Here is a 27,792-nt window from a genome sequence, read left to right on the forward strand (position 1 = left end):
TGTCTACTTTGGAGAACTCTACCATCCAACTTAGATGTAAATGACAGAGTATTGCCTGACATCTGGGTCTGCTACATGAACGCAAATCGAAAACAGAATAGGTAAGTTGGGGACATTTTATTCAAAGTATAGGATCCTTCATGAATAAAAGCTCGTTACAGAATAAATGTTCCTTCTTGAGTGTGAAAGGTTTACAGCATATTTATGACCGTGTTAACTAAGTAAAACAATGTCAGTATTGAGTCATCGAGTGAAATGTTCTGTTTATTACCTGAATTAATGGTGTTAGCTTTTAAATGAGCTCAGAATGGCACCTCACAGATCAACTTTAATAATAGTTAAATATCATTTTTTTTGAAAGATCTCATTGAAACTTATAAAATTCTAACAGGACTAGACAGACTAGATGCAGGAAGGATGTTCCCGATGGCCGGGGAGTCCAGAACCAGGGGTCACAGTCTAAGGATAAGGGGTAGGCCATTTAGGACAGAGATGAGGAGGAATTTCTTCACCCAGAGAGTGGTGAACCTGTGGAATCCTCTACCACAGAAGGCAGTTGAGGCCAACTTAATAAATATATTCAAGAAGGAGTTAGATATATTTCTTAAGGCTAAGGGAATCAAGGGATATGGGGAGAAGGCAGGGACAGGGTACTGAATTTGGATGATCAGCCATGATCTCATTGAATGGCGGAGCAGGCTTGAGGGGCTGAATGGCCTACTCCTGCTCCTATCTTCTATGTTTCTATCTAGATTTTCTTTAGCTCAGCTGTTTGATCTGTATTGACACGTACTTAGAAGACAGGTAGTGTGATATCCGAGTGGTAAGATCAGAAACTGAGAGAAGCGAGATATTGGGAACAAACCCAACTGTTTATTTACACGGTGTAGCAGAGAGACATAGCTCTTACAAGCTGGAGGCAAGCACACAATTCTTACAGCACGAGCCAAGATGGAGGATGAACATAAGAACATAAGAAATAGGAGCAGGAGTAGGCCAATCGGCCCCTCGAGCCTGCTCCGCCGTTCAATAAGATCATGGCTGATCTGATCCTAACCGCCAATCCACTATCACAGAACCATCTCCTGAATTTAACAGAATTAGACACACGAAATAGGAGCAGGATCAGGCTCTGAGTCATACCCATAATGCAATGCCACATTACCGTGTTAACTGGTGTACCAGGACATTGAATACATGACCCATAACATTAAATACTGGTGAATGTGAACCCTTAATATTTGGCTCCATCTGGTGGATAACTTAAACATTACATCCCAGATTACTATATCCCTCCCCTCTTAAATTGAACATTAATTTCTTAACAACATTCTTAAAAAGTCCCATAAGGAAACTCCTTTAATGATAGTCCATACTGAACGAATCTAGCAGGTCGTTATCAATCTCTCTGGTGGCTTGTGAGGCCTTGGTGAACGTCTTACAGTCAAGTCCCTGCTTGGTTGTGGTAGAGCCACCTGCTGCTCCTGAGCAGTACTCCGAGTATCTGACTCTGCTACGATGGTTTCCTCTTGACGAAGGGATCCAGGTGGAACTGGCTCTGTTCATGGTGGTGGTACCACCGATGCATTTGGATAACTGGGGGCCAACTTGTCCTCCGACATCTCCTCTGGAACCTCCATTTCGATTTCCCCTTGTCTGGTCAGTATCTGATCTACATGTCTGCGTACTACCTGACCAGTTCCCACCATGACCGTATATGATACTGGACCGGTCATTGAGTCTATGACGCCAGGAATCCATTTTGGACCATAACTGAAATTCCTGGTAAGGACCGCATCTCCTTCTCCAAAACTGCGGCTCTTTGTCCTTCTGTCATGGTTCTCCTTTTGTTTGATTTGTCGGTTTTCCACCTTCCTTTTTAGATCTGGGTGAACCAGGTCAAGAGTGGAGCGTAGTCGATGTCCTAACAACAGCTCAGCAGGAGAGAGTCCTGTGGTAGATTGAGGTGTTATTCTGTAGCTGAACAGAACTCCTGACACCTTGGCTGCCAAACTCCCTTCCGCACTTTTTTTCATCATCTCCTTAAATGTTTGTACGGCTCTCTCCGCAAGTCCATTTGAAGATGGATGATATGGAGCTGAGGTCACGTGCACTATGCCATTGTTTCTCATGAACTCTTTTGTTTCTGTACTCACCAAACATGTGGCATTGTCACTTACTACGATCTCCGGTAGCCCTTGATTACTAAAACTCCTACGCAGGCAGTCTATAGTAACAGTAGATGAAGCAGAATTTACAGGATAAACATCCATCCATTTGGAATGGGCATGAATGATTATGAGGAACATCTTTCCCATGAATGGACCCGCATAATCTACATGTAATCTTCTCCATGGTTTATCCGGCCACTCCCAGGGGTGGAGAGGAGCCGCTGCTGGTGCCTTCCTGTGTACTTGACAAGTGCTGCATGTCTTGACTAGATTTTCTATCTCTTCATCTAGCTTTGGCCACCACAAGTAACTCCTTGCCAAGGCTTTCATACGTGAAACTCCAGGATGACACTGATGTAGTTGCCCTAGGATAGACTGTCGTGCTGGCTGTGGAATAATCACTCGTGCTCCCCACAACACACAACCATCCTGCACACCCAGCTCTGTCTTCCTGACACTGTAAGGTATGAAATCAGTCCCTTCCGGATGCTGTGGCCAACCCCTCATCACATATTCTCGGACTCTAGACAGTACTGGATCTTTACCGGTCCATGTCCTTACTTGTTCTGCGGTCACAATTGCCGTGTCCGTGTCCTCCAACATCCAAACTCTGTCCTCTGGAGCTGCACGGATAGGTGTACCTGGCAGTGGAAGACAGCTCAAGGCATCTGCGTTCCCATGGTACTTGCCCGCCTTGTAAACGATGACATACTCATATGCCCTCAATGTCACTGCCCACCTCTGGATCCTGGGTGACACCATCTATGGTACTGCTTTCATTTAATTAAAAAGAGATAGAAGAGGTTTATGATCGGTGCATATGGTGAATTTCCTGCCATATAGGTACTTGTGAAACCTCCGTAACCCAAACATTACTGCTAACCCCTCTTTATCTAACTGGGAATAGTTTTTTTCCGCCGGTGTCAGAGTTCAAGACATAAACCCTATTGGTCTTTCTGTTCCATCTTCCAAGCTGTGTGAAAGAACCGCCCCCACCCCGTAAGGTGAAGCATCACAAGAGAGAATGATGTCTTTCTCTGCATTGTAGTGAACCAGCACATCCGAGGACAGCATCAGTTTCTTGGACTGTTCGAATGAAACCCTCTGTTACTCTTCCCACTGCCACTGCGTCTCCTTGCGCAGAAGTTTGTGAAGAGGTGCTAACACTGTTGCCAAGTTTGGTAAAAATCTGTTATAATAGTTTAGCAGTCCCAGGTAAGCTTTTAACTCAGTCACATTGGTAGGAGCTGGGGCCTCCTGCAATGCTTGTACCTTCTCCTTGATTGGATGGAGCCCGGTGGCGTCCACTCTGTGTCCCAGGAACATGGCCTCATTCCCCAGGAAAGTGCACTTACTCCTCTTGAGCCGTAACCCAGCCTTATCCAATCTTCGTAGTACCTCTCTGAGTGCTCAGATGCTCCTGGTCGGTTCTTCCCGTCACCAGAATGTCATCCAGATAGATTGAAACATGTGGGATCCCTTGCAGTACACCCTCGATAGTCCTCTGGAAAATAGCTGGACTAGATGAGACACCGAATGGTAAGCGGTTATAGGTAAACAAACCCTTGTGTGTATTTATGGTTACATACTTCTTGGATTCCTCATCTAGTGTAATCTGCAAGTATGCATGACTCATATCCAGCTTTGTGAATTTCTTCCCTCCAGCCAGGTTTGCAAAGAGATCCTCTGTTTTGAGAATAGGATACTGTTCTAGTTTAGACACCCTATTTACTGTCAATTTATAATCTCCACAGAGTCTTACCGAATTGTCCGGTTTTAAAACCGGTACAATGGGAGCTGCCCAATCTGAATATTTCACTGGTTCCAGTATGTTCTCTCTCAAAAGACGGTCAAGCTCAGCCTCTACCTTCGGTTTCATGGAATACGGCACAGGTCGTTGTTTAAAAAACCTTGGCAGTGCCTCCTTGTCTACATAAATCTTAGCTGGGGGGCCATTAAATGTGCCAAGTTCTTCCTTGAACATATTCTCATGTTCAATCAACACTTCTTGCAAAGACAACTGTTTGCCTCCCTCTATTTGATTTATTGCTCCCCAATCTAATTTAAGTTCTTGTATCCAGCCCCGACCTAACAGGTTTGGTCCAGAACTCGATACTACAACTACAGGTAGCTGTTCCACGGTGTCCCTGTGACGCACAGTTACAGTAGCTGTACCCAATGTCGCCACTCATTTACCGGTATATGTTTTAAGCTGCATAGAGCAAGACTTTAACTCTGGAACTTTTGCACGGTTCCACAATTTTGAGTACTCCTCCCTGTTCATTATGGTTACACCGCATCCTGTATCCACTTCAAAGTTGACCTTAGAGTCATTTACTGTCAGTTGCAAAGTGATAGGATCCACTTTTGGAATGCTCTCTACCATACTATGCATTATGAACATGTCGTCTTCTTTCTCAGCTTCTCCGCTGATGTGATGTGCTCCCTGTTTTTTCACTTCTCTTCCTAGGTTTTGCTTTCCTCCCCCTTTTTGTTTGTATTCCTCCACGATTGCTTTTGCCCTGCATGCACGTTTTATATGTCCTTTTTTTCCACACTTGTGGCACATTTCCTCCAGAAACCTGCATTCCCTCGCCAGGTGATCGCCATTGCATCTATAACATGCCTTTACATGCTCACATTGTGGTTTCTGATGCATGTTTAACTTGTGCACCATAACCTGACCTGCAACTTGCTTTGTAGTAGCCCAGTTTGAACCTTGTATTTCTTTTACATCTCGGTTCGCTGTCTCTATGGCTTGAGCAAGTTCCAATGCTTTTTCATACGTAAGCCCAGTCTCGGACAATAATCTCCACTGTATTCGATCATCCATTATCCCGCAAACTAGCCTATCTCTCAGCATGTCTTTCAGGTTGTTGCTGTAATTGCAATCGTGTGCCAATTTCCTCAACACCGCTACATAATCCAATACAGTCTCTCCCGGTTTTCTGTTCCGTGAATTAAATTTGAAACGCTGTACAATCTCACTCGGTCTGGGATTGAAATGTTCCTTCAGCAAGGCCATTAATTCAGCAAATGATCTGTCTCCAGGCTTTTTAGGACTGCATAAGTTTCTCATTAAACTATACGTCTGACTTCCCACGGAAGTGAGCAAAATAGCTCTCCTTTTTCCGACATCATTTATATCATTTGCTTCAAAGAAATGCATCAACATCTCGCAGTATTCATCCCAGGTCTGCGTCTGAACCTCAAAAGCAGAGATCTTTCCTACCGTAGCAGCCATGATCCGTTATTCAGTGCTCCTTTTTTTTTTCTTCGTCAAGATGTGATCTGTTGATCCTCGTCACCAATATGTGATATCCGAGTGGTAAGGTCAGAAACTGAGAGAAGCGAGATATTAGGAACAAACCCAACTGTTTATTTACACGGTGTAGCAGAGAGACATAGCTCTTACAAGCTGGAGGCCAGGCACACAATTCTTACGGCACGAGCCAAGATGATGGATGAACCTCTGAGTCATACCCATAATGCAATGCCACATTACCGTGTTAACTGGTGTACCAGGACATTGAATACATGACCCATTACCTTAAATACTGGTGAATGTGAACCCTTAATATTTGGCTCCATCTGGTGGATAACTTAAACATTACATCCCAGATTACTATAGGTAGTTTCTCTCTAGTCTCTTCAAGTAGCACTGCGACTGGGAACCAGGTGTGTGAAAGAGGCTCAAATTGATTAGCTTCCATTTTCTCACTCGGTATATAGAATGACTTTAAGCAACACCCGTCCATTTTGAACTTAACTGCCTGGGGACGGGTTTCACACAATTCGTGAAACCCGGCAGTTAAACCGAGGCGGGGACTGCTGCATCCAGGAGGTAAGTGGATTTCTACCTACCTCCTGAATCCAGGGTCCCTACCTAACCCACGCCCTGCAATCGGAGACCCCCCCCACGAGGCCTCCGATCTAGTCCCCCCCACCCCACTATGATGATGAGGCCGGCCCCGATCCTCCACCGCCGCCCCCAATCCCTGGCTGATTTCCCCCACCCCACCCCGGCGATCCCCTGCTTGCCTGTCGATCCCCGATCCCCTGCTAATCCTGCAACCGCCCCCCCCCCGGCAATCCTCTGTCCTCTCTCCCGATTGCCAACCCTCCTGATTCCTGACCCTGGACCGACCCCTCGCAACTGAGGCCTACCTGCCCGCAGCCAGCCAGCCTCTCAAGCTGGCTGGCTGTGAGTGGGAAACCGAGGCCTCACGTTCAAATTAGGCCCTGCCGACCTCCCGGGTTTCCCACCCGCCTTGGACACCCCCCCTGCCCCCAACTCTCCTTCCCGAAGAAAATTCCGACCATTGTTTTCAGTCTCCGCCACAAACTCTGTTCCCTAGCCACCAACTCTATTCCTCTCCCTGGTCATGGTCTGAGGCTAAACCAGACTGTTTGCAACCTTGATGTCATATTTGATCCTGAAGTGAGCTTCTGACCACATATCGCTCCATCACCAAGACCGCCTACTTCCACCTCCGTAACATCTCCTCACGTCTCCGCCCCTGCCTCAGCTCCTCTGCTGCTGAAACCCCCATCCAGGCTTTTGTTACCTCAAGACTTGACTCTTCCAATACTCTCCTGGCTGACCTCCCATTTTTCACCCTCCATAAACTTGAGCTCATCCAAAACTCTGCTGCCTGTCTCCTAACTTGCACCAAGTCCTGGTTACCCATCACCCTGTGCTCGCTGACATTGGCTCCCGGTCCGGCAATGCCGTAATTTTAAAATTGTCATGTTTGTTTTAAAAATCGCTCCATGGCCTCGCCCTTCCCTATCTCTGTAACCTCCTCCAGCCCTACAACCCTCCGAGATATCTACACTCCTCCAATTCTGGCCTCTTGCGCATCCCCGATTTGAATCGCTCCACCATTGGCGGCCCTGCCTTCAGCTGCCTAGACCCTAAGCTCTGGAATTTTCCTCCCTAAACTTCTCCGCCTCTCTCTTCTCCTTAAAACCTCTGACCCATCTGTGTGCTAATATCTCCTTATGTTTTTCGGTGCCAAATTTTGTTTGATAACGCTCCCGCGAAGTGCCTTGGGACACTTTACTTTGTTAAAGGCGCTATATTAACAAGTTATTGTTGTTCTGTAACTATGCCACAGCAACCTTTGTGTCCGCTAAACTTCAAATTAGGCTTACTCTGGGAAACTTTATGGTGGGTTTCCAGCAGTGGTTCTGCAGAAGTCTGGCCTCTTTTTTCAAAAAAAAAGAAACAGCAAATTCAGAAACAGCAAATTCTGTCAATGTGCACTCATTGTGGAGCTCCATTTAAATTTAGTATACTGGCATCACTAACATCCAGTGTTGCTGCTATGGTGGTTAATGACAGAAAATGTGATGTATGATGTGACTCCATCATTATTGCTTCATTATAATACACATGACTATTTGTGCAGGTGCTTCCAGTGTTTGAAAATGGCAGATGTACAGTGCAAAAACCTCCCCTTCATGCGTACTAAAAGAACCAGACTAGTATCTGCTGGCATATTTAGTAGTTTGTCAGTTAGATCTATGAGAGAGTGACTGGTAGAGGTTGTATGGAACTTGAGGTAAAAGAGGGAAGCAACAGGAAATCTGATGCAGCTAAACATGAGGAAGTCTATTTCAATCTAAGACTGAGAACTGAGGTAGTGAGGGACTTGAGATGGCCAAATAGGAATCATTGAATGTGACACGGCACTTGAGGCTTCTGAGTAGGGAATATTGAAAATGGTGTGGCAGCTAGGATTGCATCTTGAGATTGTTAAATATCAAGAAGGCTGTGAGATAACCAGTTAAAAACTCTGGATTAGGGCTGAGCAGGAAACAAAGCCTAACGACGATGTCCCAACTAGCTGGGTGATGTGCCTCAATAATTCTGAGACTCGATGTTAGCGAAACAAAACAAGGCTTTTATTAACTTAGAAAATAACACATAAGAGAGCGAGGTATCTTCCTTCTGGAGACTGAGGCCAGACTGAGCTAGCTTACAAAAGGGGCCAGGTATGGGCGGAGCCCTACACACAGCACATTCCAGCACATTCCAATAAACAATACAATGAGGACTGGGGGAAGGGAAATGACACTGAAACCGACCACAGTCAGAGGCAGTGATGAATGGAATATTTCATCACATTCACCCCTTCTATAGATTTAGTCTGTTCGGGGGTTTGATAGTCCTCTGCGACCGACGTGGCTGTTGTGGTGCCACGGGTGTCGGCTGGGTGTCCCCGGTAGCCTCCTGGGTCTCTGCCGGGGGTGCTGCCAGGGTTGTTGAAGGGGTAGTTGGTGGGGGTGCCGTTGGTCGATGTTCTTCCGGGTGTGATGAAAAAGTAGTGGGTGGGTAAGAGTTGCTGTGATCGTTGTTGCTGCTATTGCCGTGGTTGTTGTCGATGCCGGCTGGGGCGACGTCTTTTATGGACACGGTGTCCTCCCTTCCGTCGGCGTGCCGGACATATGCGTATTGGGAGTTGGCGTGGAGTAGGTGTACTGGCTCCACGAGAGGGTTCGTCTTGTGGCCCCTCACATGCCTTCACACGAGTACCGGACCTGGGGTGGAGAGCCATGACGGCATGGATATGCCTGAGGTGGATTTCTGGGGAAAGACAAACATTCGTTCATGAGGCGTGGCATTAGTGGCCGTACACAATAGCGACCGTATCGAACGGAGCACATCCGAGAGGACTTCCTGCCAGCGGGAGATAGGGAGGCCCTTGGTCCTTAGAGCTAGAGTGACTGCTTTCCATACTGTCCCGTTCTCTCACTCCACTTGGCCGTTACCCCGGGGGTTGTAGCTGGTGGTACGGCTCGTGGCGATCCCCTTGGACAGCATGTACTGGCGTAGCTCTTCACTCATGAAGGACGCCCCCCTATCCGTATGGATGTAGCTCGGCATACCGAACAGGCAGAACAGGCTGTTGAGGCATTTAATGACCGTGGCGCTGGTCATGTCTGGGCAGGGGAAGGCGAATGGGAACCGGGAGTATTCGTCCACAATGTTCAGGAAGTAAACATTGCGGTCGACGGACGGGAGGGGGCCCTTGAAATCTAAGCTGAGCCGCTCAAAGGGCCGTGTAGCTTTGATTAAGTGGGCTCTATCTGGGCGGTAGAACCGAGGCTTGCACTCAGCGCAAGTGCGGCAGTTCCTGGTCAGAGACCGAACTTCCTCAATCGAGTAGGGTAAGTTACGGGACTTTATGAAGTGGAACAGCCGCGTGACCCCTGGGTGGCAGAGGTCGTTGTGGAGGGTCTGTAGCCGATCCCCGGTGGCGCTGGCACACATCCCTCGTGAGAGGGCGTCAGGGGATTCGTTAAGGGCCCCTGGCCGGTAAATGATGTCGTACTCGAAGGTGGAGAGCTCGATCCGCCACCTAAGAATCTTATCATTTTTAATCTTCCCCCTCTGTTTATTATTGAACGTAAACGCTACCGACCGCTGGTCGGTAAGTAGGGTGAAGCGTTTGCCGGCTAGGTAGTGGCGCCAGTGGCGCACTGCCTCCACGATGGCTTGGGCCTCCTTTTCCACGGAGGTGTGTCTGATCTCGGGCCCTTGGAGGGTCCTCGAGAAGAAAGCTACGGGCCGCCCCACCTGGTTGAGGGTGGCCGCCAAGGCGAAGTCAGACGCATCACTTTCCACTTGAAATGGAGTGTTCTCGTCCACTGCCTGTAGCGTGGCCCGCTCAATATCCTGCTTAATGCTTTTGAAGGCGGCGTGGGCCTCAGCAGAGAGCGGAAAAGAGGATGCTTTCAAGAGGGGGCGGGCTTTGTCGGAGTAGTTGGGGACCCATTGGGAATAATAAGAAAATAACCCCAGGCACCTTTTCAGGGCTTTGGGAGTGTTGGGCAGGGGCAGCTCCCGTAGGGGGCGCAATCGGTCGGGGTCTGGTCCGATTTCCCCATTCTCCACCATGCTGCCTAGTATGCAGAGACGCGTGGTGTTGAAAATGCACTTGTCCTCGTTGTAGGTGAGGTTGAGTTTTTGTGCGGTTTCCAGGAACCGCTCGAGGTTCGAGTCGTGATCCTGCTGATTGTGGCCGCAGATGGTGACGTTGTCGAGGTAGGGGAAGGTTGCCTGCAAGTGGTGGTCATCGACCATGCGGTCCATCTCCCTCTGAAAGACCGAGACCCCATTCGTCACCCCAAAGGGGACTCTGAGGAATTGGTAGAGGCGTCCGTTCGCCTCGAAGGCGGTGTACGGGCGGTCCTCTGGTCTGATAGGGAGCTGGTGGTACGCTGACTTGAGGTCGATGGTGGAGAACACCCGGTATTGGGCGATTTGGTTCACCACTTCTGATATGCGGGGTAGCGTGTAGGCGTCTAGTTGGGTGTACCTGTTGATCGTTTGGCTATAGTCGATCACCATCCGTTTCTTCTCGCTACCCCTTACCACTACCACTTGGGCGCGCCACGGGCTGTTGCTGCGTTCAGTAATGCGCTCTTTCAGGAGCCTGTCTACCTCGGTCGCGATAAACCGCCTGTCCTCCCAGCTGTACCTCCTGCTTTTGGTCGCTATTGGCCGGCAGTTAGGGGTAAGGTTCGCGAATAGCGAAGGCGGCTTTACCTTCAGGGTAGCCAGACCGCACACTGTGAGGGGCGGCTGGGACCCACCGTACTTGAGCGTGATGCTTTGGTGGCTGCACTGGAAATCCAGGCCCAAGATCACGCTCGCACATAGGTTCTTCATGATTAGTACTTTAAAATTATCGTATACAGTCCCGTTAACGCCCAATTGTACCGTGCAGTAACCCAGAATGGTCGATGTCTGGGTTTTATCAGCCATAGAGATGGTACCCTGAGCAGGGACCACCTTTAGGGAGAGTTGTTGTGCCAGTTCAGGGTGGATAAAACTCGCCGTGCTTCCACTGTCAATTAAACATTTAACCCGGCACCCGTTTACCTCGATGTCCACCATTGATTTGGATAGCGGGTGCGGCCTGGTCTGGTCCACTGTGACCGATGCCACTGTAGGGCCCTGATCGATACAAGATGGCGTCCACGCTGTCTGCTCATAAGATGGCGGACCCCACGAGGTCGGGCAAGATGGCGTCCAAGATGGCCGCTCCCACGGCGCACACGCGGCAGTGGCGGGTTTTCCGGCGGTTGGGTTTCCGGCGGGGTTCCCTCTGCACACCTTCCCGAAGTGCCCCTTCTTACCGCACTTAAAGCAGGTGGTGCCTTTCGCCGGGCACAGGTTTCTGGTGTGTTTTGGCTGCCCGCAGAAGTAGCAGTTGGGTCCCTGACGCGTCGCGGCTGTCGTAGGGCTTCTGGGGGGAGAGCGGGGCCCCGCCGGTGTCGGGCTGCCGGGCGGGGAAGATGCCTTCCAAGATGGCGGCGCCCTTGGTGCACACGTGGCGGCGTGGGCGGCGCGGGCCGAGGAGTAGGCGTCCGAGTTTCTCTGGGCCACATCCAGGGATCGCGCGGTGTCCGCAGCCTGTTTCAGGTCCAACCCCGTTTTTTCCAGCAGTCTTTGCCGGATGTAAGTGGAGCTGAGGCCTGTGATAAAGGCATCGCGAACAAGTTCGTCAGTGTACACTGCGGCTTTTACATCTCGGCACTTGCAGTCTTTGCCAAGCATTTTCAGGGTGCTTAGGAACTCCTCCACCGATTCCCCAGGTCGCTGTGTGCGAGTAGCGAGCAGATGCCTAGCATACACCTCATTCGTAGGCTGCTGGTAATGCGCCTTTAAGATGTCGCAGGCGGCCAGGTACGTATCGGCGTCTTGGATGAGGGGGTAAACCCGGTGGCTTACCCAATTCCGCAGAATTCCGAGTCTCATCCTCGCAGCGTCCGTAGCGTCTTTGACGGCTGCGGAATTGTCCAGGAAGAATTCCATACACTCAAACCAGTGTCCGAAGCGTGCTGATGCATCCGGAGCATGTTGATCCAAATCCAAACGTTCGGGTTTCAGGAGTTGATCCATAGTGTTGAAAAATAAGTTAATAAAATTGATGTGCCTGAATAATTCCGAGACTCGATGTTAGCGAAACAAAACCAGGCTTTTATTAACTTAGAAAGTAACACGTAAGAGAGAGAGGTATCTTCCTTCTGGAGACTGAGGCCAGACTGAGCTAGCTTACAAAAGGGGCCAGGTATGGGCGGAGCCCTACACACAGCACATTCCAGCACATTCCAATAAACAATACAATGAGGACTGGGGGAAGGGAAATGACACTGAAACCGACCACAGTCACAGGCAGTGATGAATGGAATATTTCATCACACTGGGTTGGTTTGGTTAAACCACAACAGCTAAATATTTTTCTTAAAAGGTTTGTGGATCACTCCAAATCAATGTCCGGCATTTTGGAAATTTGAAAGTACTGATAACATCAACAGAAGCTTGAATGCAGCTCACCAACTGGCTTACTAGGTGAGAATACTGTGTAGATGGGGGAACCCTAAAAAAGGAATTATATAATGTCACAATGGGCATAAAGCTGAAAGACATTAACACGCCGTTAAAATAGTGAGCAGAGAAATTTCATAATGCGTTGAGTCCACGTGCTAATATTTTCACTTTGTAATTTTAAAGTCGGGTCCACTTCATGTGTGTTTATGCTACATTTTTCACATGAATTTATGTTTGAATAGAACAGTGTAAGCAGACTTTAATTGTGTTAGCCCATCGTTAATTTTATTTAGCTGCGATCTGCCAGAACAGCTACCCCACATTCCATTAGGAACTCTAACAAGGGGATCAGTATTATCTGATGAAAGGCAGGAACTACTGGAAAAATCAATCCGGCAGCATTGGGAAAAAGTGGCTTCCTTACAACTTCAGGCAAGTATTTCTACTAAAGCACTCCACGGTTTGAAGATGTTTCTTGTGTTAATCATTTGTACAGAACAAGCAGGAATTTCTTTTTCTTTTGTGACCATTTCTACTCCTTTTTAAAGCCAAGCAGCTGAAAATAATAGAACAAAAGCAAAATACAGTGGATGCTGGAAATCTAAACTAAAAACAGAAAATGCTGGAAATACTCAGCAGGTCAGGCAGCATCTGTGGAGAGAGAAAGAGAGTTAACGTTTCAGGTCTGACAGTTTTCGGTTCTGACGAAAGGTCATCGACTTGAAACCTTAACTCTGTTCCTCTCTCCACAGATGCTGCCAGAAAATAATAGAAATTAGATATCACACATCATAGCTAATGATATCTGTGTTAAATAATATTGAAGTGATCAGATTTTGGGATGTCTGTGCTGTATATAAGATAATATCGAGGGCTGTATTTCCCTCTGCAAAATACAACAGGATCTTTGTTTTTTTTCTCTCCAAATTCAATGACGAGCTAACAAAGTTACTGGAATATGTAGTTTTAAAGAGCGCGATTCCAGATAATACGGTTTCATTAGTGAAAATGTTTTTTTTTTTAAAAAAGCCAAGCTCAATCATGTTCTTACCATATGTCCAAACAGGTGCACTAAAAGGAGGGGTCAGTGGACAACAATCAGGAGTGAGAGCTCTGGTTGATTTTCCTCCTCTGTCTTGGAAATCCAGGTGCTGGGGGCTAACTGTAGTGATCCTATTACCACTGTTAAAACATCTTCCAGCTCTTCTCAGGCAGCTCATGGGCACTTAACCAGTATAAATATAAAAATATTCACTAATCCAACTGTGAAATGCACAATATTTCTGCTAAAAGGCTTGTGGCAATTGCAAAAGCCTTGATTTAGCTAAGAGGATTTTTCACGTGAGTATTTACTTCTGTCCGTGTTCAGCATGAATTCCCTGTTTAGACAACACTTTCAATACTCCCTAGTTTTCCAGTGGTTTAATGACTTGACAAGTCTGTACAGTGAGTAGCTGAACCATACAGACTAAGATCATCAAAGTTTCGGCACTGAGTTAGCTGATCTCTGTTCAGGTAGTAATAGGAGCACTTCAGTTGGCCCTCAGCATTCTGATTTGCAGTGAGGGAGGAAAATCAACCAGAGCTCGCTCTCCTGATTGCTGTCCACTGACCCCCTCCTATTAGTGCACCTGTATGGACATGTAGTGATTGGGCTTGGCTGCGATCCGTTCAGTTGAATCGCCTGCCAGCACCCATTGTAAAGCCTCACTTTTTTTTAAAACTGCAAATGCTGGAAGTCCTAAATGAAAACAGAAAATGATTGGAAACACCCAGCAAGTCAGTCCCTGCTTTCTACAGATGCTGACTGACCTGCTGTGTGTTTTCAGCATTTGCTGCTTTTGTAAAGTCTCAAACTTGTTGGGCAAAGTGCCGTAGGCCATCCAGGGCACATAGAATTGTAAGGATGCTGTTGCCTTCAGAAGAAGGGAGTGAAGAAAATAGGTGATGAAAAAGTACTGACAGAACTGATACTAAAAAAATTAAGTAAGTATGCAAACGGGAAAATCAGATTTAATTTTATAACAGAGGGCATGGCTTCTGGTATTGTAGTGATTGATAATTTGCAGGGGCTTATAAGCAAGTCCATAATAGATGTGTATTAAAAACACTGAGCCAAATATTCACAATCCTGCTCTGTTGCCATAACTGGCAGAGTGGAAATTGTGAACTACCAGTGGGAGGAGACCCTAACCCCACCGGAGTTTCTGCGGTCAGGCCATTCACCTAAAATAGTGGGGCACCTACGCCAGTATGGGCATATCCTGGGCACCTGCTAAAGAGGGGGAGCGGAAGATGCGGCAGTGGATTGTAGTGCTCCGGATAAGTTGGCAGGACTGCCTAGAGAGATGTCAAGAAGGTGAAATTGACCTCCTTCATAACTGGGCTGATTTAAAGTATTTCTGACTCTGGCCTAGAAAACCCTTTTAAGCTCCATTTCTGTCACTCCATTTGCCTGGACACTGGCATCTTGAAATAAATGGAGATGATGTTTATTTCTACAGCAGAGTCTATAACAGGTGGCATTTTATGCCTGGGCTGCAAGTTGAAAATCTGCCCCATTGATTTAAAATCCTCTTCTTCTTCCATGGCCTCTGCCCACCCTTTCTCTGCAACCTCCTCCAGCCTTATGTCCACTGCTATACCCTTTTGGTCCTGCAATTCTAACCTTTTGTGCATTCGCCCTCCCCTTCACCCACTGTTGGTGGCTGAGCCTTCAATCACCGTGATCCTACTCTCTGGAAATCCCTTGCTAAGTTCCTCCACTTCTCTCCTTTTCTCTTCACTTTTAAAAACCTTTTTGAAACCCGCTATTCAACCAAGCTTTCTGTCACCTTTCCTGACTTTTGCACCATCACTCATTGTCTGTTTCTTTATTTGCTTTATTTTATTTTTTCTCCTCCTCTGTAAATTGCTTTGGGACATTTTCCATGTTAAAGGCACTAAATAAATGCATATTTTTTTTGTTGCCGCAGAGTTCTGTTTCCTACGGCTCACGTAGTCAGTGAATGCCTATGTTTTTTCATTGTCTTACAAGATGATTTAAAGTAAAATGTGTTTTGATTTGCAGAAAACGTATCCAATCAAGCCTCTAACATACAAATTGCCATCTGATTTGAGCAACAAGTCTATTTCTAAGGTAATTCTAAATATGCACACATCCTCAATGCAATATTTGTATACGTAGCTATAACAATTTCTTGCAAACTCACTTTAATACTAATATAGTGACGTGCAATATAGATTGAGGTTCCATGAATCTTTGAGTCAAAATCTAAGGTAGTTAATATCATAGGACAGTGATGCATCATCTAAAACGCATAACAGATTTTCTAGAAGTTGCGTCGAATGCTACGATAGGCTCTGATACCAATTTTTTCACCCAAGCCTATTTCATCATTATTGCTGTAAAAGCTAGTATCGATTCCTTCTAGGTATAGAATGTAATGTGAATCTTTTTTTTAGGACATTTCTGCATCAGAATCCAATCCATTCCCTTTATCTTCATCCACTCGAAAAAGACGGATTCCATCTTTTTATGCCCTACATTACAGAAGATCTTCAGAAAGTATTCCCTTGTCCAGGAACAAATACCACAAGTCATCAAGATATGGGGAAACAGTAAGAATCCAGGGGAAACCCAGGCCTGCTGCTGTTAGCGTGGGAAAACAATCCTACACTTCAGTGCATTCTACTGAAGAAAACGCTATTAAGAAAACACTTATGGTAATGTAACTTTTACTCTGACATCCAATTACAGTTGATCACAGGTTTCAGTGATATAATTTTGAACTTTAAAAATGTATACTGACAAAGATGTCTATAATCACCATGTCTATAATGAACTTAAGATGGCCTAAGAGATCATGTTAAAGTCAGAATCATTAATATTCAGTGTTGGGTTGATATTAAATAGTAAATTTAGCTATGTCTTTCTATACGTAATCTTTAAAACAGGGTTCAATGTATTCATTAATAAAAAGCAGATATGGAGGTGGGGATTAGGGATAACATGATTCAACTGTTTAAAAATGTAACTTTTATATTATGAACTAGCAAAAAACAAGCAAAAGGAACCAAGGTACATGGTTCTCAGCTTGGAAAATCCTGTGACTTAAGCTGTAACTTCTTCAAATTTAGAATTGTTAGCTTGTGGAACACACTTACTGTTGGCTGTTGAACTATTCATAAAGAGAATAAACAGGTTCCTGATTTGAAAATGAATATTGGATCCAGGTTTGGAAATAGAGCACAAAGAATATTAAAGACATTCAGGTTGGCCGAGACGAGGTTTTTTATAATTCCTATAAAATTTGAATTGTTACTCATCCATTTGGAATTAATTTCAATCGTTATTCCAAGGCTTCCCAGCCTAGAAAGAAACATTTGCAAGCCCTTCAGAAGGAACAAGTCAACACACGCAACTTTAAAGTTGAAATTCTGCAGAGAGAATTCGCAAAGGAGCCAACCAAAGAAATAATTGCAGTAAGTATATTTTTCTTGAAGCATTAGTGAAACATTTCAAAAGTACTTTTTTTCTAATCTGCTTTCCTCATCTCCCAACACCATTCACAGGCCCAGCTGAGTAGATATCTCGCTCCGAGGTTGCTATGAAACTATAGCGGGCACGCTGGAGACATAGAAGTTGCAGGCTTCCAATTTGGCACCTGGCACACTTCCGTGGGAGATCTGACGCAGGAGATCACGACCCCAAATTTGTCCCTCCAATGTTGATTTTACACCCAAAAAACAGGTGTAATGATGTTCAGTTTCTCCGCCCCCCCCCCCCCAAATGTTCTGTCATCTTTCCTTTTCAAATGTCCTTTGGGCTTTACAACATCAATGTATCCGCATTTGGTGACGTGCTCTGTAGTTCCATGCTGTGGCCATCGGGTGGCATTGTGGAGGAGATTGGGTTTAAACAAAATTTAAAAAGTACAAAAATTACTTCACAATACTGTAATATGATTACATTTATCCATTTAGTTCTCTATCTTTTAATGCCTTAATTAAAATGTACTTGAAGGTCTCAGCCTGCCTCACTCCTGGGCTTTAACTGGATATTGTTAGGCCACAGTTGAGAGAGGTTTCAATTAACTCTGCATTTTTGACCATGTACAGTTTGTAAAATTTTCCAAAATACAATCTGTGCACCAGCAAGGTAGGAGAGTGTGTTGCTTCATCTGTGAGAATTTGAGCATTTCTGTGCTTTTTCCAAAAGACTTTGAAATAAAATGGAGATTGAATTTTGAAACCTCTTATTTCAGGCAAGTGATGAATTTATATAAATATTTTACAATTGTGTTTTTCTATTGTGAACCCACAGAAAAACAAAAGCAACATGTGTGAAAAGAAATAACTGTTATGTGAGAGACAGCAGTGGGAAAATTAACAGCCCAATAATTTCAACAAGCAGAAAATGTTCTACTTAAATACTTAAGGGCAAGTAAATAAGAATGGTTCAAAAGGGCCAACCACAGTTTAGGTCCCATTCTTTTAGGCCCCCTTCCAGTAACTGTCATGTTCCACAACCCTCTTCCAAGTCCTGCTCTCCCTGCTCAGACTCCCCCAGCCCATTTCTAGATCCCATGATCCGTTCTCAGTGTTCATAAACTTCTAGACCACATTCCCAATGCTCCCTAATCCAATAACGTCCCCAATGGTCCCAGACCTTGAGAACCAGCTCCCCAATGTCCGTAGGTCCCAGGATCCGACTTTCAGCGATCACAGACCTGTCCTAGTATTCCTAGAAACTCCCTCTCCAGTGTTCCTGGGAGCCCCTTTCCAGAGCTCCCAGACCCTAGGAGCTCATCTCAAAATACTGCTAGACTGTGAGACACTATCCCAGTACTACCAGATCACAGGGCCACCCCAATGATGATGTCAGTGTCTCTAGAAATACTACTTTGCATAATACTCCATTCTTCTTAAACTTCTGGCTCACAGGAAGTATCACGAAGGAAGATCTACTAGATATCAAAACAATGAGAAGAGTGGTCTATAAACGAATTACATTTAATAAATCCTTCTTCAACTTAACCAGCTGAACAGTGACAGGATTTTTACCTTGGTTTTTATAATTTTATTATATTTACTTGCAGGTTCCAGTTAGTAATGTTTACAGTAAGGATCCTACATCATCAAACAGTAAGACAACTATTTATGTATATATTTACTCTGTTATGCATCATCCTGATTTTTTGAATGCCTTATGCGGTTTGTGTTAAGTCTGTGTGTTATAGTGAGAATTACTACACAGACCACAAGAGTAAATTCAACAGGTCTTTACTGGTTGGAGGTCGGACTATACTGAATACAATATTATTACACTGTGCCTATATACCGGTGTGGTCACCACCGGTATTACGTATACAGCAGCCAAAGAAAGTAGTACCTTTCTTAAGGTGGACCAGGCTTAAGTTCTCTTAAGGTGGAACAGGTTACATACACCACAGTTTGCATAACAAATATGGCTGGCTCTTGGAAGGTTACTCAATTTGTGTAATATCACTTTTCTTAAACTAGAATGAGTGATATTAAAGAGTAAGCTTACTGCGGATATGTATTTCTGAATAAAAAATCTGTGTTCTGATAGCAACAATCAAGCACCAGGGTGGTATCCCTTTAAGGAGGTATTTCAAGTGAATGACTAAATCATGGCACAATCTAGTAATTCTGACTTCTGCCTCCCTTCTTACCTGCTGAATAATTCTGAGTTTGATCCTAGAAAGTGAACAAATTTCCTAGTTTGTAATTCCTGATTGGCTAGCTTCAATTGTTCCAATCAGGATCCTTTGTGAGCATCATGTGGATTTCAAAACGTGTTTGTGGGTAACTTGTGGGTTTCATCAGAGGGTTTGTGGGATACCCTGTGGGTTTTGGCAGGGTGGTTACAGGCACCTTTCAGATTTATGGGGGGATTTGCAGGCACATTGGGAGTTTTCCAGGAAGTTTGTAGGAACCGTGGGAGTTTTGGGAGGGATTGACAGTCATATTGGGGGTTTTAAGGTGAGAATTGTGGCACACTGGGTTTTCAGTGGGGTTTTTATGTGCAAACACCCTTTCGGTTATTGAGTTTGTTTTTCAATGTAAGAGGAAAGGGTGGCTTGGACACCATGTGCCTGTTTTTCTCAAGTACTTTAATCATGCTGCTGGGAGAGGGAAATAGCTTGTTGTATCCTTTTTATATGAAAATACTGAAATATTTTATTTTGTGCCACCCGCCCATGAAAGTTTATGGGCCCACCCTTTGATACATTACCCAATTGGCTATTCCTCAAGTCGGTGCTGGCAGGCTGTTCGATTACTGCATTCCGCCCAACTCCTTCCCTACCCCTCAATTTTCCTATTGTGATGGAGCAAACAGCACAAGAAATAGGGGAGAAAGAAAAAAAGACTTACATTTATATAGCGCCTTTCACGACCACCGGACGTCTCAAAGCGCTTTACAGCCAATGAAGAAGAGTGCTGTGGAGGCAAACAAGAGAAGTAAAAAGAAAATTGAGACAGGAGAGGAAAAAAGTAGAGAGAATAATTAAGAGGTAAGAATGGAGATGAAGAAGGGGAGAGAAATGGGAGCAAAGGAGAGACGTGAATGGGAGCAAAGAGAGAAAGATGAATAGCAGTGAAAAAGATGAAGAAAAAGAGTTGAAGGAAAGGAAGAAAGAAACGAGTAACGGTGGAGGAGAAATGAAGTGAAAGATGAAGGGAAAGAGACAATAACAGGAGGAGGGATGAGAGAGGAACAAGTGTAAAGGAGGAGAGTGCTGGAGAAATACAGAAGTGAAGGATTGAGAGGATTTTAAGTGAAGTGAGAGACTGAGAATGGAAAGGGGGAAGGAAAGCAAGTGATGCCAAAGTAAGTTTTGTAGATCTACTAATATCCATAGCTAGTTGGGTTCAGAAACTATGAAAAAAAATCTAGGCCAGGCCCTGTAAAGTTTGACATAGTGAGACCAGCCCAAAGAAATTTAAGAACTACTGGTTTATGACTGACTACTGTTCCATGCTGTGTCGAGAGCATTCTGCACGTGTTCTGGAACTAATTGCAGACATTAGTTGGTGTCAGTGATGCAAATTCCTGATCTGCACTCGCAGTGGTCCTGTTGCTACTTTTTTCCAACTCCTGCACATTGTGATAATCACTATAAACTCATTCATTTGCAGGTGAATACATGACGCAAGCATTAGTAAAGAAAGAACCTTTGAAGGATGGAGATACTGTTGGGTTCATATATAAACCATGTTTTCGTTGGGAAGTAAAGGAAAATGTAATAGTTTCTTTTGGTAGTGAAAGGTGAGCTAACAGTCTTGTTTTTCAGTGAAATTAAATGGAACTGGAGATAGAAATGGTTTCAGAAGCTTAGACATTTTATACACTCCACTCTAAGTATATATCTTTTTTATTTAAAAACCCATGTTTATTATTTGTACAATAAGTGAACTCAGTATTTTCTGTGAATTAAATGAACTGGTATTTCCTTGCATCTAATGTTCCCCCCCCCCCCCCCATTCAATTGATGTGTGATGTCAATGAGAAGGATCACAGGAAAAAGTGGGATGATCTTACCTGGGTTTGTAAGAGTACGTTGTGCACAGTCATTATCACAAAATGGTGGTTGAATTCTTTTTTAGTCCGTTTTCTTGTAAAGCATAATGCAGAGAAACATGAAACCATGATTTAATTGTATAAATGAATACTTATTGAAGAAGATTCAAATCTCACCATTTTGCTGACATCACATTGATAATTTTATTACGCAGCTTTCAGAATGAAAATGTGCAGGACACCACTGCTGGTAGTTCACTCTCTGCTCCTTGCAGCATTGCAGAATATACGGATATTACAAAGCCTGATATCAGTAACGAAACAGCAGAAGGAATAGTAACCTGCTTTCGGTAGGTTTTCTTTCAGTGTTCCAAAATTTTAAATTGCTCAAGTTGCATGTCGTAAATTAAATTTAAAGATGTGACAAGATTATTATTTTTCATCTACATCAACAACTTGCATATATATAGCATCTTTAACAGAAAAACATTCCAAATATGTGCGGGTTAGGTTGATTGGCCATGACAAAAATTGGCCCTTAGTGTTAGGGGGGGGATTAAATACGTGGGGTTACGGGGTTACGGGGATAGGACTTGGGTGGGATGGACCGGGTGCTAGGGTTTGGATGATCAGCCATGATCTCGTTGAATGGCGGAGCAGGCTCGAAGGGCCGAATGGCCTACTCCTGCTCCTATCTTCTATGTTTCTTCTATGTTTCTAATATCAGTGAGTTTTCTATCTCAATAGTCTCACCAAGGAAATGATACAATAATTCAGAACTTAGAAAGTTAAACATTGAAAATCACAGTACACAACTGGTAGCTCTTTCATACTGTGTTGAAAAGCATTAACCCGCTCAACATCGCTTTGTTTGAATGGAGAACATAAGAAATAGGGGCAGGAGTAGGCCAATCGGCCCCTCGAGCCTGCTCCGCCATTCAATAAGATCATGGCTGATCATCTACATCAAATCTACTTTCCTGCCCGATCCCCATATCCCTTGATTCCCTTAGTGCCCAAAAATCTATCGATCTCAGTCTTGAATATACTTAATGACTAGGCATCCACAGCCCTCTGGTGTAGAGAATTCCAAAGATTTACAACCTTCTGAGTGAGGAACTTTCTCCTCCTCTCGTTCCTAAATGTCCGACCCCTTATCCTGAAACTAAGACCCCTAATGTTGCCTTTTTAATAAAGCATAGGTGTAGGATGATATAACTAACAAAGGATTTTTTTTGATTGTTGTCAAGGAATCTCTTGAGTCATTTTATACCATCAAACTACCATATACCAAAGGAGAAACTTAATTGTATGGGAGCAGAAGAACTTGTTACTTTACCCATGGTAAGTCTACTGTTAGCCATTTGCAGTATAACATATTACAGTGAAAGAGACCTTCTTACCATAATCATTGTTAACCGTTACTATATAATGGTAAAATGTGAGCTTCTCTAACCCTTTTTGTGCAGAATAAAAAAGACTGCAGCCCAGAAAATCCGGGAACCAACAAGCCCAGCAATTAAGCCAAGATAGTGCCTGCTGTGGAGATCTTTCTGGGGTCAAGGGAGATTGCCTAATTAGCCTACCATTAACAGATCCCCACACCACTCCAGGGTTCATCTAGTGCACTCATCATACTAGGAGTGTTGGAAAACCCAGTGGAGAGTAACCGTCTTGGGTGGGAGGGGAAGCCAAGTTCCCCCTTCAGAAACAACTTTGTGGAGCTTCCAGCTGCCATCTTGGCACGTGGACTAAATTGAAAAGTATTTTTTTTTTAAATTGGTTCCTCTTCAGGGGTCCATGTTGAACCCCAGGTGGGCCTCACTTCAACCCCTGTCGCCGAGCTGCACCTGGTCTGACAAGGCATACTTCTGCTGGCCATGTGCAAAGTCCCACTAAAAACCCAGGAAGCAGGTTTGTTGTCCCTGGTCCTGCCCCCTCTTAAGTCAGTGATCATGTTTGGGATGTGTGATGGCTCTGTTTCAATTATTTTAATGTTAGTTTTTATAATTAAAATAGAATGATAGTAGCCACTTTGTTTGTTAGGCATATTTCTCACAAAGCCTCAATTTGAATGGTGAGTGGATATCTCTGAACAGATAGTCATTGGAGGCTGTCCTTTTAGAACACAGAATTTCCCTTCCTAATTTCTTTGATCCTGACCTCCCCCTTCCCCCAGTAGTGTTGTAGACCTTGCATTCTTAGGTTTATCAATTTTAAAATTCACAAACTTAGAATTGTTTCTTTCTTACTTAGCTAATCATTGTGTGCTTATTTTTATGTAGCATCACTACTTCATCCATTATGAGAAAAGTTTAAGGGAACGACTGCAATTTTCATCTGAAAATATGATCACAAGAGCTCAGGAAATGGAGCAGAAAATACAGCAGGCTGAGACAAAGCTGAAAAAAACTAAAGAGAAATTGAAATGCTATCGAAAAATCACTGTACAATTATTGAACAAGAGTCATAGTGTATGTAAATCCTGGTGTACTTCTATTTAACTGTTTTCCAACTAGTAGTAATTATGCCACCCTCCCCCTCTCTTTCTTTGATAATATAATTTATTTGGAGGCAAATGAGGGGAAACAAGCTAAAACCTTCTTGACAACTGCTGAAGACACTTGCTTGTCCCTCTCCTGAGCAACTAACACCTGTTTTCCTACCAGAAAGTAGGAATTCTCCCACCCCTTGACTGTAGAGCTGCTCCATGCTGGAATGAAATAAGAAGCCTCACAGTTAAACCACAACCACCCCCCCCTCCTATTACTGCAGCAGCAAAAACAACTTGCATTTATATAATGTAAGAAAACGTCCCGAGGCACTTCACAGGAGCGTTCTTGAACAAACTTTGACACCAAGTCACATAAGGAGGTATTAGGGCAGATGCTTGGTCAAAGAGGTGGCTTTAAGGAGCGTCTTAAAGGAGGAAAGAGAGGTTTAGGGAGGGAATTGCAGAGCTTGGGACCTTGGCAGCTGAAAGGGGGGGGGGCAGGGAGGGGTGAAGAGCAAGGAAGGGTGGGGAGAGAGAAATGAAGGGGTACCCGCACTTGTTTTCCCTGCTCTTGCATCTACTACTTGGCACAATGGTGCTGTCCTCTTACTAATTCCTTCCAAGGCAGACTGCAGGGGTACCTGGACTACTGCTTGTGCCAACCCAGCCATGAAACAGCAGCACAAATTCATTCACGGGAGGCAGAACCTTTAAATTAACACAAAGATCACCGACGTGCAAATCACAACTTCCGCCACACATAAATTAGAAAATTACCTGTCCAGATAAAAATCCTGGCCTATTACCTACAAAAAAAATCTGACACTTCCATGGGGCCATAACTGTATCTACCTGTTTATGGCCCCAATTACTTCATAAACATCCTGGCTTTGGCCCCAATAGAACAATTCCAAGAGTGCCCCCCAGGTCTGTTCACTCCATTAGAATCACCAGGAAATTCAGGTACTCCAGTATTTCCTAAAGCACAGCGCATGTCATTCTAATAAACTTTTGGTGCACTGCACTCACTGCCCACAAACAGCGCCTGCCCAGGAAAATCAACTCTAATATGAACATAGTGGTTCAGGGGAACACTGTTTTCGGTGGTTGTCGAGATTGTTCCTTAGCGTGACTAATAGTCGTCCAAAAAGATAAAATTGACACACACCACACACTTTCAACCAATCCACCTATTTCAAATTCACCTTAACAAATCGCTGAAGGTGGCAGGGCAGGTTGAGAAAGCGGTTAAAAAACATACAGGATCCTGGGTTTTATAAATAGAGGCATTGGCCGCGATCTTACCTGAAGAGGCGAGTCAGGAGCGGGTCAGCTCAATTGTGAGTTCCGATCCCGCCTCCAATAACGCCCGACGCACAGACGCTATTTTGCGTCAGTTGGCCTTGTTAAGCCCGCCCTGCAGGCTTGCCGGCCAATTAAGAGAAAGTCGGTGTCAGATGATGTCAGTTGATGACGCGTCATCTGCCGGTTTTCTTAAAGGGGACACTTTGACAGATGATTTTTCAGTGTTTGACAGCATTGAGGTGCTGCAAACACTGACAATCACTGTACAAAGGTGATCCCTTGCACCCAGGCTCTCCAGAGACACTCTCCTTAGGATAAAACAGATGGCTGCTGCAGGTGAGGTTACAGAAGTGATCTGTCACTGGTGAGAGAGGTTCTCCCAATGAGCTGGGACTACACAAACACTTCAAACGTTATAACCTACAGAAAAGTCTCAATACATTAAAAATTATTTTCCCAGCATTTCCTTACCTCTGAAACACACCAGTGTACCACTGGATCCTTCACACCACTTCTGCAGCTGTCATCAATGAAGAAACATTACAGTAGACTATCAAAACGCCACATGGAGTCCGGATGTCGGGAAGCCCGCAATCGACCTGGCAAAATTGGAAAAAGCCTCTTAACTGCTTATTAACAGGTAGTTAACAGACAGTTAAGTGGCTATAATCCTCTTCCTGCCGCTAGGAATCGGGTCCCTGTGCAAATCGGGGCCCCGACTCCCGGGAAGATTGATTGGAGTTGGGTTGGAAGCGGGTTTGGGACACGCTGCCAATCTTTTTGATTTTGCCAGCAGTCCTGCCTCCAAACCCAACCCCCGAGTGCCAGCAAAATCGAGCCCATAGAGTACAAAAGCAAGGACATTCTGATGAACCTTTATAAAACACTGGTTCAGCCACAACTGGAGTATTGTGTCCAATTCTGGGCACCGCACTTTAGGAAGGATGTGAAGGCCTTAAAGAGGGTGCAGAAAAGATTTACAAGAATGATTCCAGGGATGAGGAATTACAGTTACGTGGATAGACTGGAGAAGTTGGGGTTGCTCTCCTCAGAGCAGAGAAGATTGAGGAGATTTGATAGAGGTGCTCAAAATCCTGGGTCTAGACAGAGTAGATAGAGATAAACTGTTCCCATTGGTGGAAGGGTCGAGAATCAGAGGACACAGATTTAAGGTGATTGGCAGAAGATCGAAAGGTGACATGAGGGAAAACTTTTTTACGCAGCGAGTGGTTATGATCTGGAATGCACTGCCTGAAAGGGTGGTGGTGGCAGATTCAACAGTGGTTTCAAAAGGGAATTGGATAAGTAACTGAAGGAAAAAAAATTGCAGGGCTACGGGGAAAGATAGGAGTAGGAGTAGGCCATTCGGCCCATCGAGCCTGCTCCACCATTTAATGAGATCATGGCTGATCATCCAAATTCAGTACCCTGTCCCTGCTTTCTCCCCATATCCCTTTAGCCTTAAGAAATATATCTAACTCCTTCTTGAATATATTTAATGAATTGGCCTCAACTGCCTTCTGTGGTAGAGAATTCCACAGGTTCACCACTCTCTGGGTGAAGAAATTCCTGAAGAAAGGGTAGGGGAGTGGGACTAGCTGAATTGCTCTTGCAGAGAGCCAGCATAGGCTCGATGGGTCGAATGGCCTCCTACTGTGCTGTAACAATTCTATGATTTGGCTTTGTGACCTGGCATAATTCACTTTTGCCAGCCGGTGGAAAATTTACTTATTGAGGTCAAATATCTGTGGGCCCGGCACCCCAGTGTAAGTGCTAGGATACGCTCACCTGTGACCTTTGGGGTTGACCCCACTAACGTTTGCGAGGTCGGGGGAGGTGACCAAATTAAATATCTTGGGCAGTCACCTGAACTGCCAGTGGAAATGACCTGGGTCATTTGGACACTCCATTCCTGCCATTTCTCAAACATATAGGCCCAGAAATTCGGGTCCCAACGCGTGAGTACGCACGGGATACTCACGCGTGGACCCGATGGAAGTGCCGGTTCCTTGCATGCACTACGCATGCGCGGGAAACCGGCACTTCTGATCCTCTGAACGAAGGGGTTTTTTCCACAGGTTTGTTATTTTTAAATACTTTAAAGCAAGGTAAATTTATTTTTAGCCCCATTTTTTTATAAAATTATTTTTTTCAAAAATTTAAATTATTGTTTAAAATAGTTATTTAATGTAATTTATAATTTCTTTAAAAAGTGTGATTTAAAAAAAAAATTATTTGAAGGTTAACTACTGTTTTGGGCCCTCAGCATTCATACGTTTTGACAGGTCTTTCTGTCAATCTTATGAATGGGCTTTTCCCTCCTCCGATTGGCTGCCCATGGCTCACGTGATCCCAGGGGATGCATCGCACTAACTACGCCCCTGGGACACGCCAGCACAGCGCGCCGGCCTCTGGGCCTGGCCCCGGAGAGGAATTCTACGCAGGTCCAGAGCTCAACTGCCGGCACGCTAGGTAAGTGTAGGTCAGGTGCTTGCACCCGCGGGAAGCCCCCCGACCCGAATTTCTGGGCCATAATGTATTCAATATAAAAATAAATCTAATGCATAATGAAGCATTATTGGTGCACATATATTATCACCAAATTTCAGTGCCGTATAATTGAAAATGTATTCTTTTCATGCAATAATTTTTCTAATTTTCTTATTTTTCATCAGCCAATTACACTGCACACTGAAGATAACTGAATATTTGGAAGAGCTAGTTAAAACTTACGATGAGGATGCAAAGTCTTCAAATACGTTCAGTAATTAAAAACAACAGAAAAAGTTCCAAAAGTGGGTTCAGTCACCAGAGGCTAAATTATCATAGACTAACGTTTAGGATTATTCCCTTCCATTTGCTAATTTTAGTGAAAAAATGAGTATTAAGCAGGAAGAAATGGAAGAAAATAAATCCCTTAATGTTTCTA

At 44.6% G+C, this 27,792-nt stretch overlaps 1 protein-coding gene across 1 annotated transcript; it reads left to right on the forward strand.

Annotated features, from left to right (window-relative positions):
* LOC147107674 (ATPase MORC2A-like) lies at nucleotides 1–27,792 on the forward strand. Its single transcript, XM_086006898.1, has 11 exons — nucleotides 1–101; nucleotides 12,810–12,948; nucleotides 15,587–15,655; nucleotides 15,982–16,242; nucleotides 16,879–17,001; nucleotides 18,618–18,663; nucleotides 20,683–20,812; nucleotides 21,280–21,414; nucleotides 22,315–22,408; nucleotides 23,350–23,538; nucleotides 27,539–27,792. Exons 1-11 carry the CDS (start codon nucleotides 76–78, stop codon nucleotides 27,566–27,568), a joined length of 1,242 nt encoding a protein of 413 aa, XP_085863024.1. The 5' UTR covers nucleotides 1–75; the 3' UTR covers nucleotides 27,569–27,792.

This window comes from Somniosus microcephalus, chromosome 14 (assembly GCF_052327205.1).
Source record: "Somniosus microcephalus isolate GS21.2 chromosome 14, FLI_Smic_1.0, whole genome shotgun sequence".
NCBI classification, from domain to species: domain Eukaryota; kingdom Metazoa; phylum Chordata; class Chondrichthyes; order Squaliformes; family Somniosidae; genus Somniosus; species Somniosus microcephalus.

What these genes read in the sequence shown, in the direction of transcription:
- LOC147107674 (XM_086006898.1), top strand. Translation starts at nt 76, where the DNA reads ATGAACGCAAATCGAAAACAGAATAG. An exon ending in GCAACAAGTCTATTTCTAAG is followed by an intron (nt 15,656 to 15,981) that starts GTAATTCTAAAT and finishes TCTTTTTTTTAG; the next exon opens with GACATTTCTGCATCAGAATC. An exon ending in TATTGAACAAGAGTCATAGT is followed by an intron (nt 23,539 to 27,538) that starts GTATGTAAATCC and finishes ATTTTTCATCAG; the next exon opens with CCAATTACACTGCACACTGA.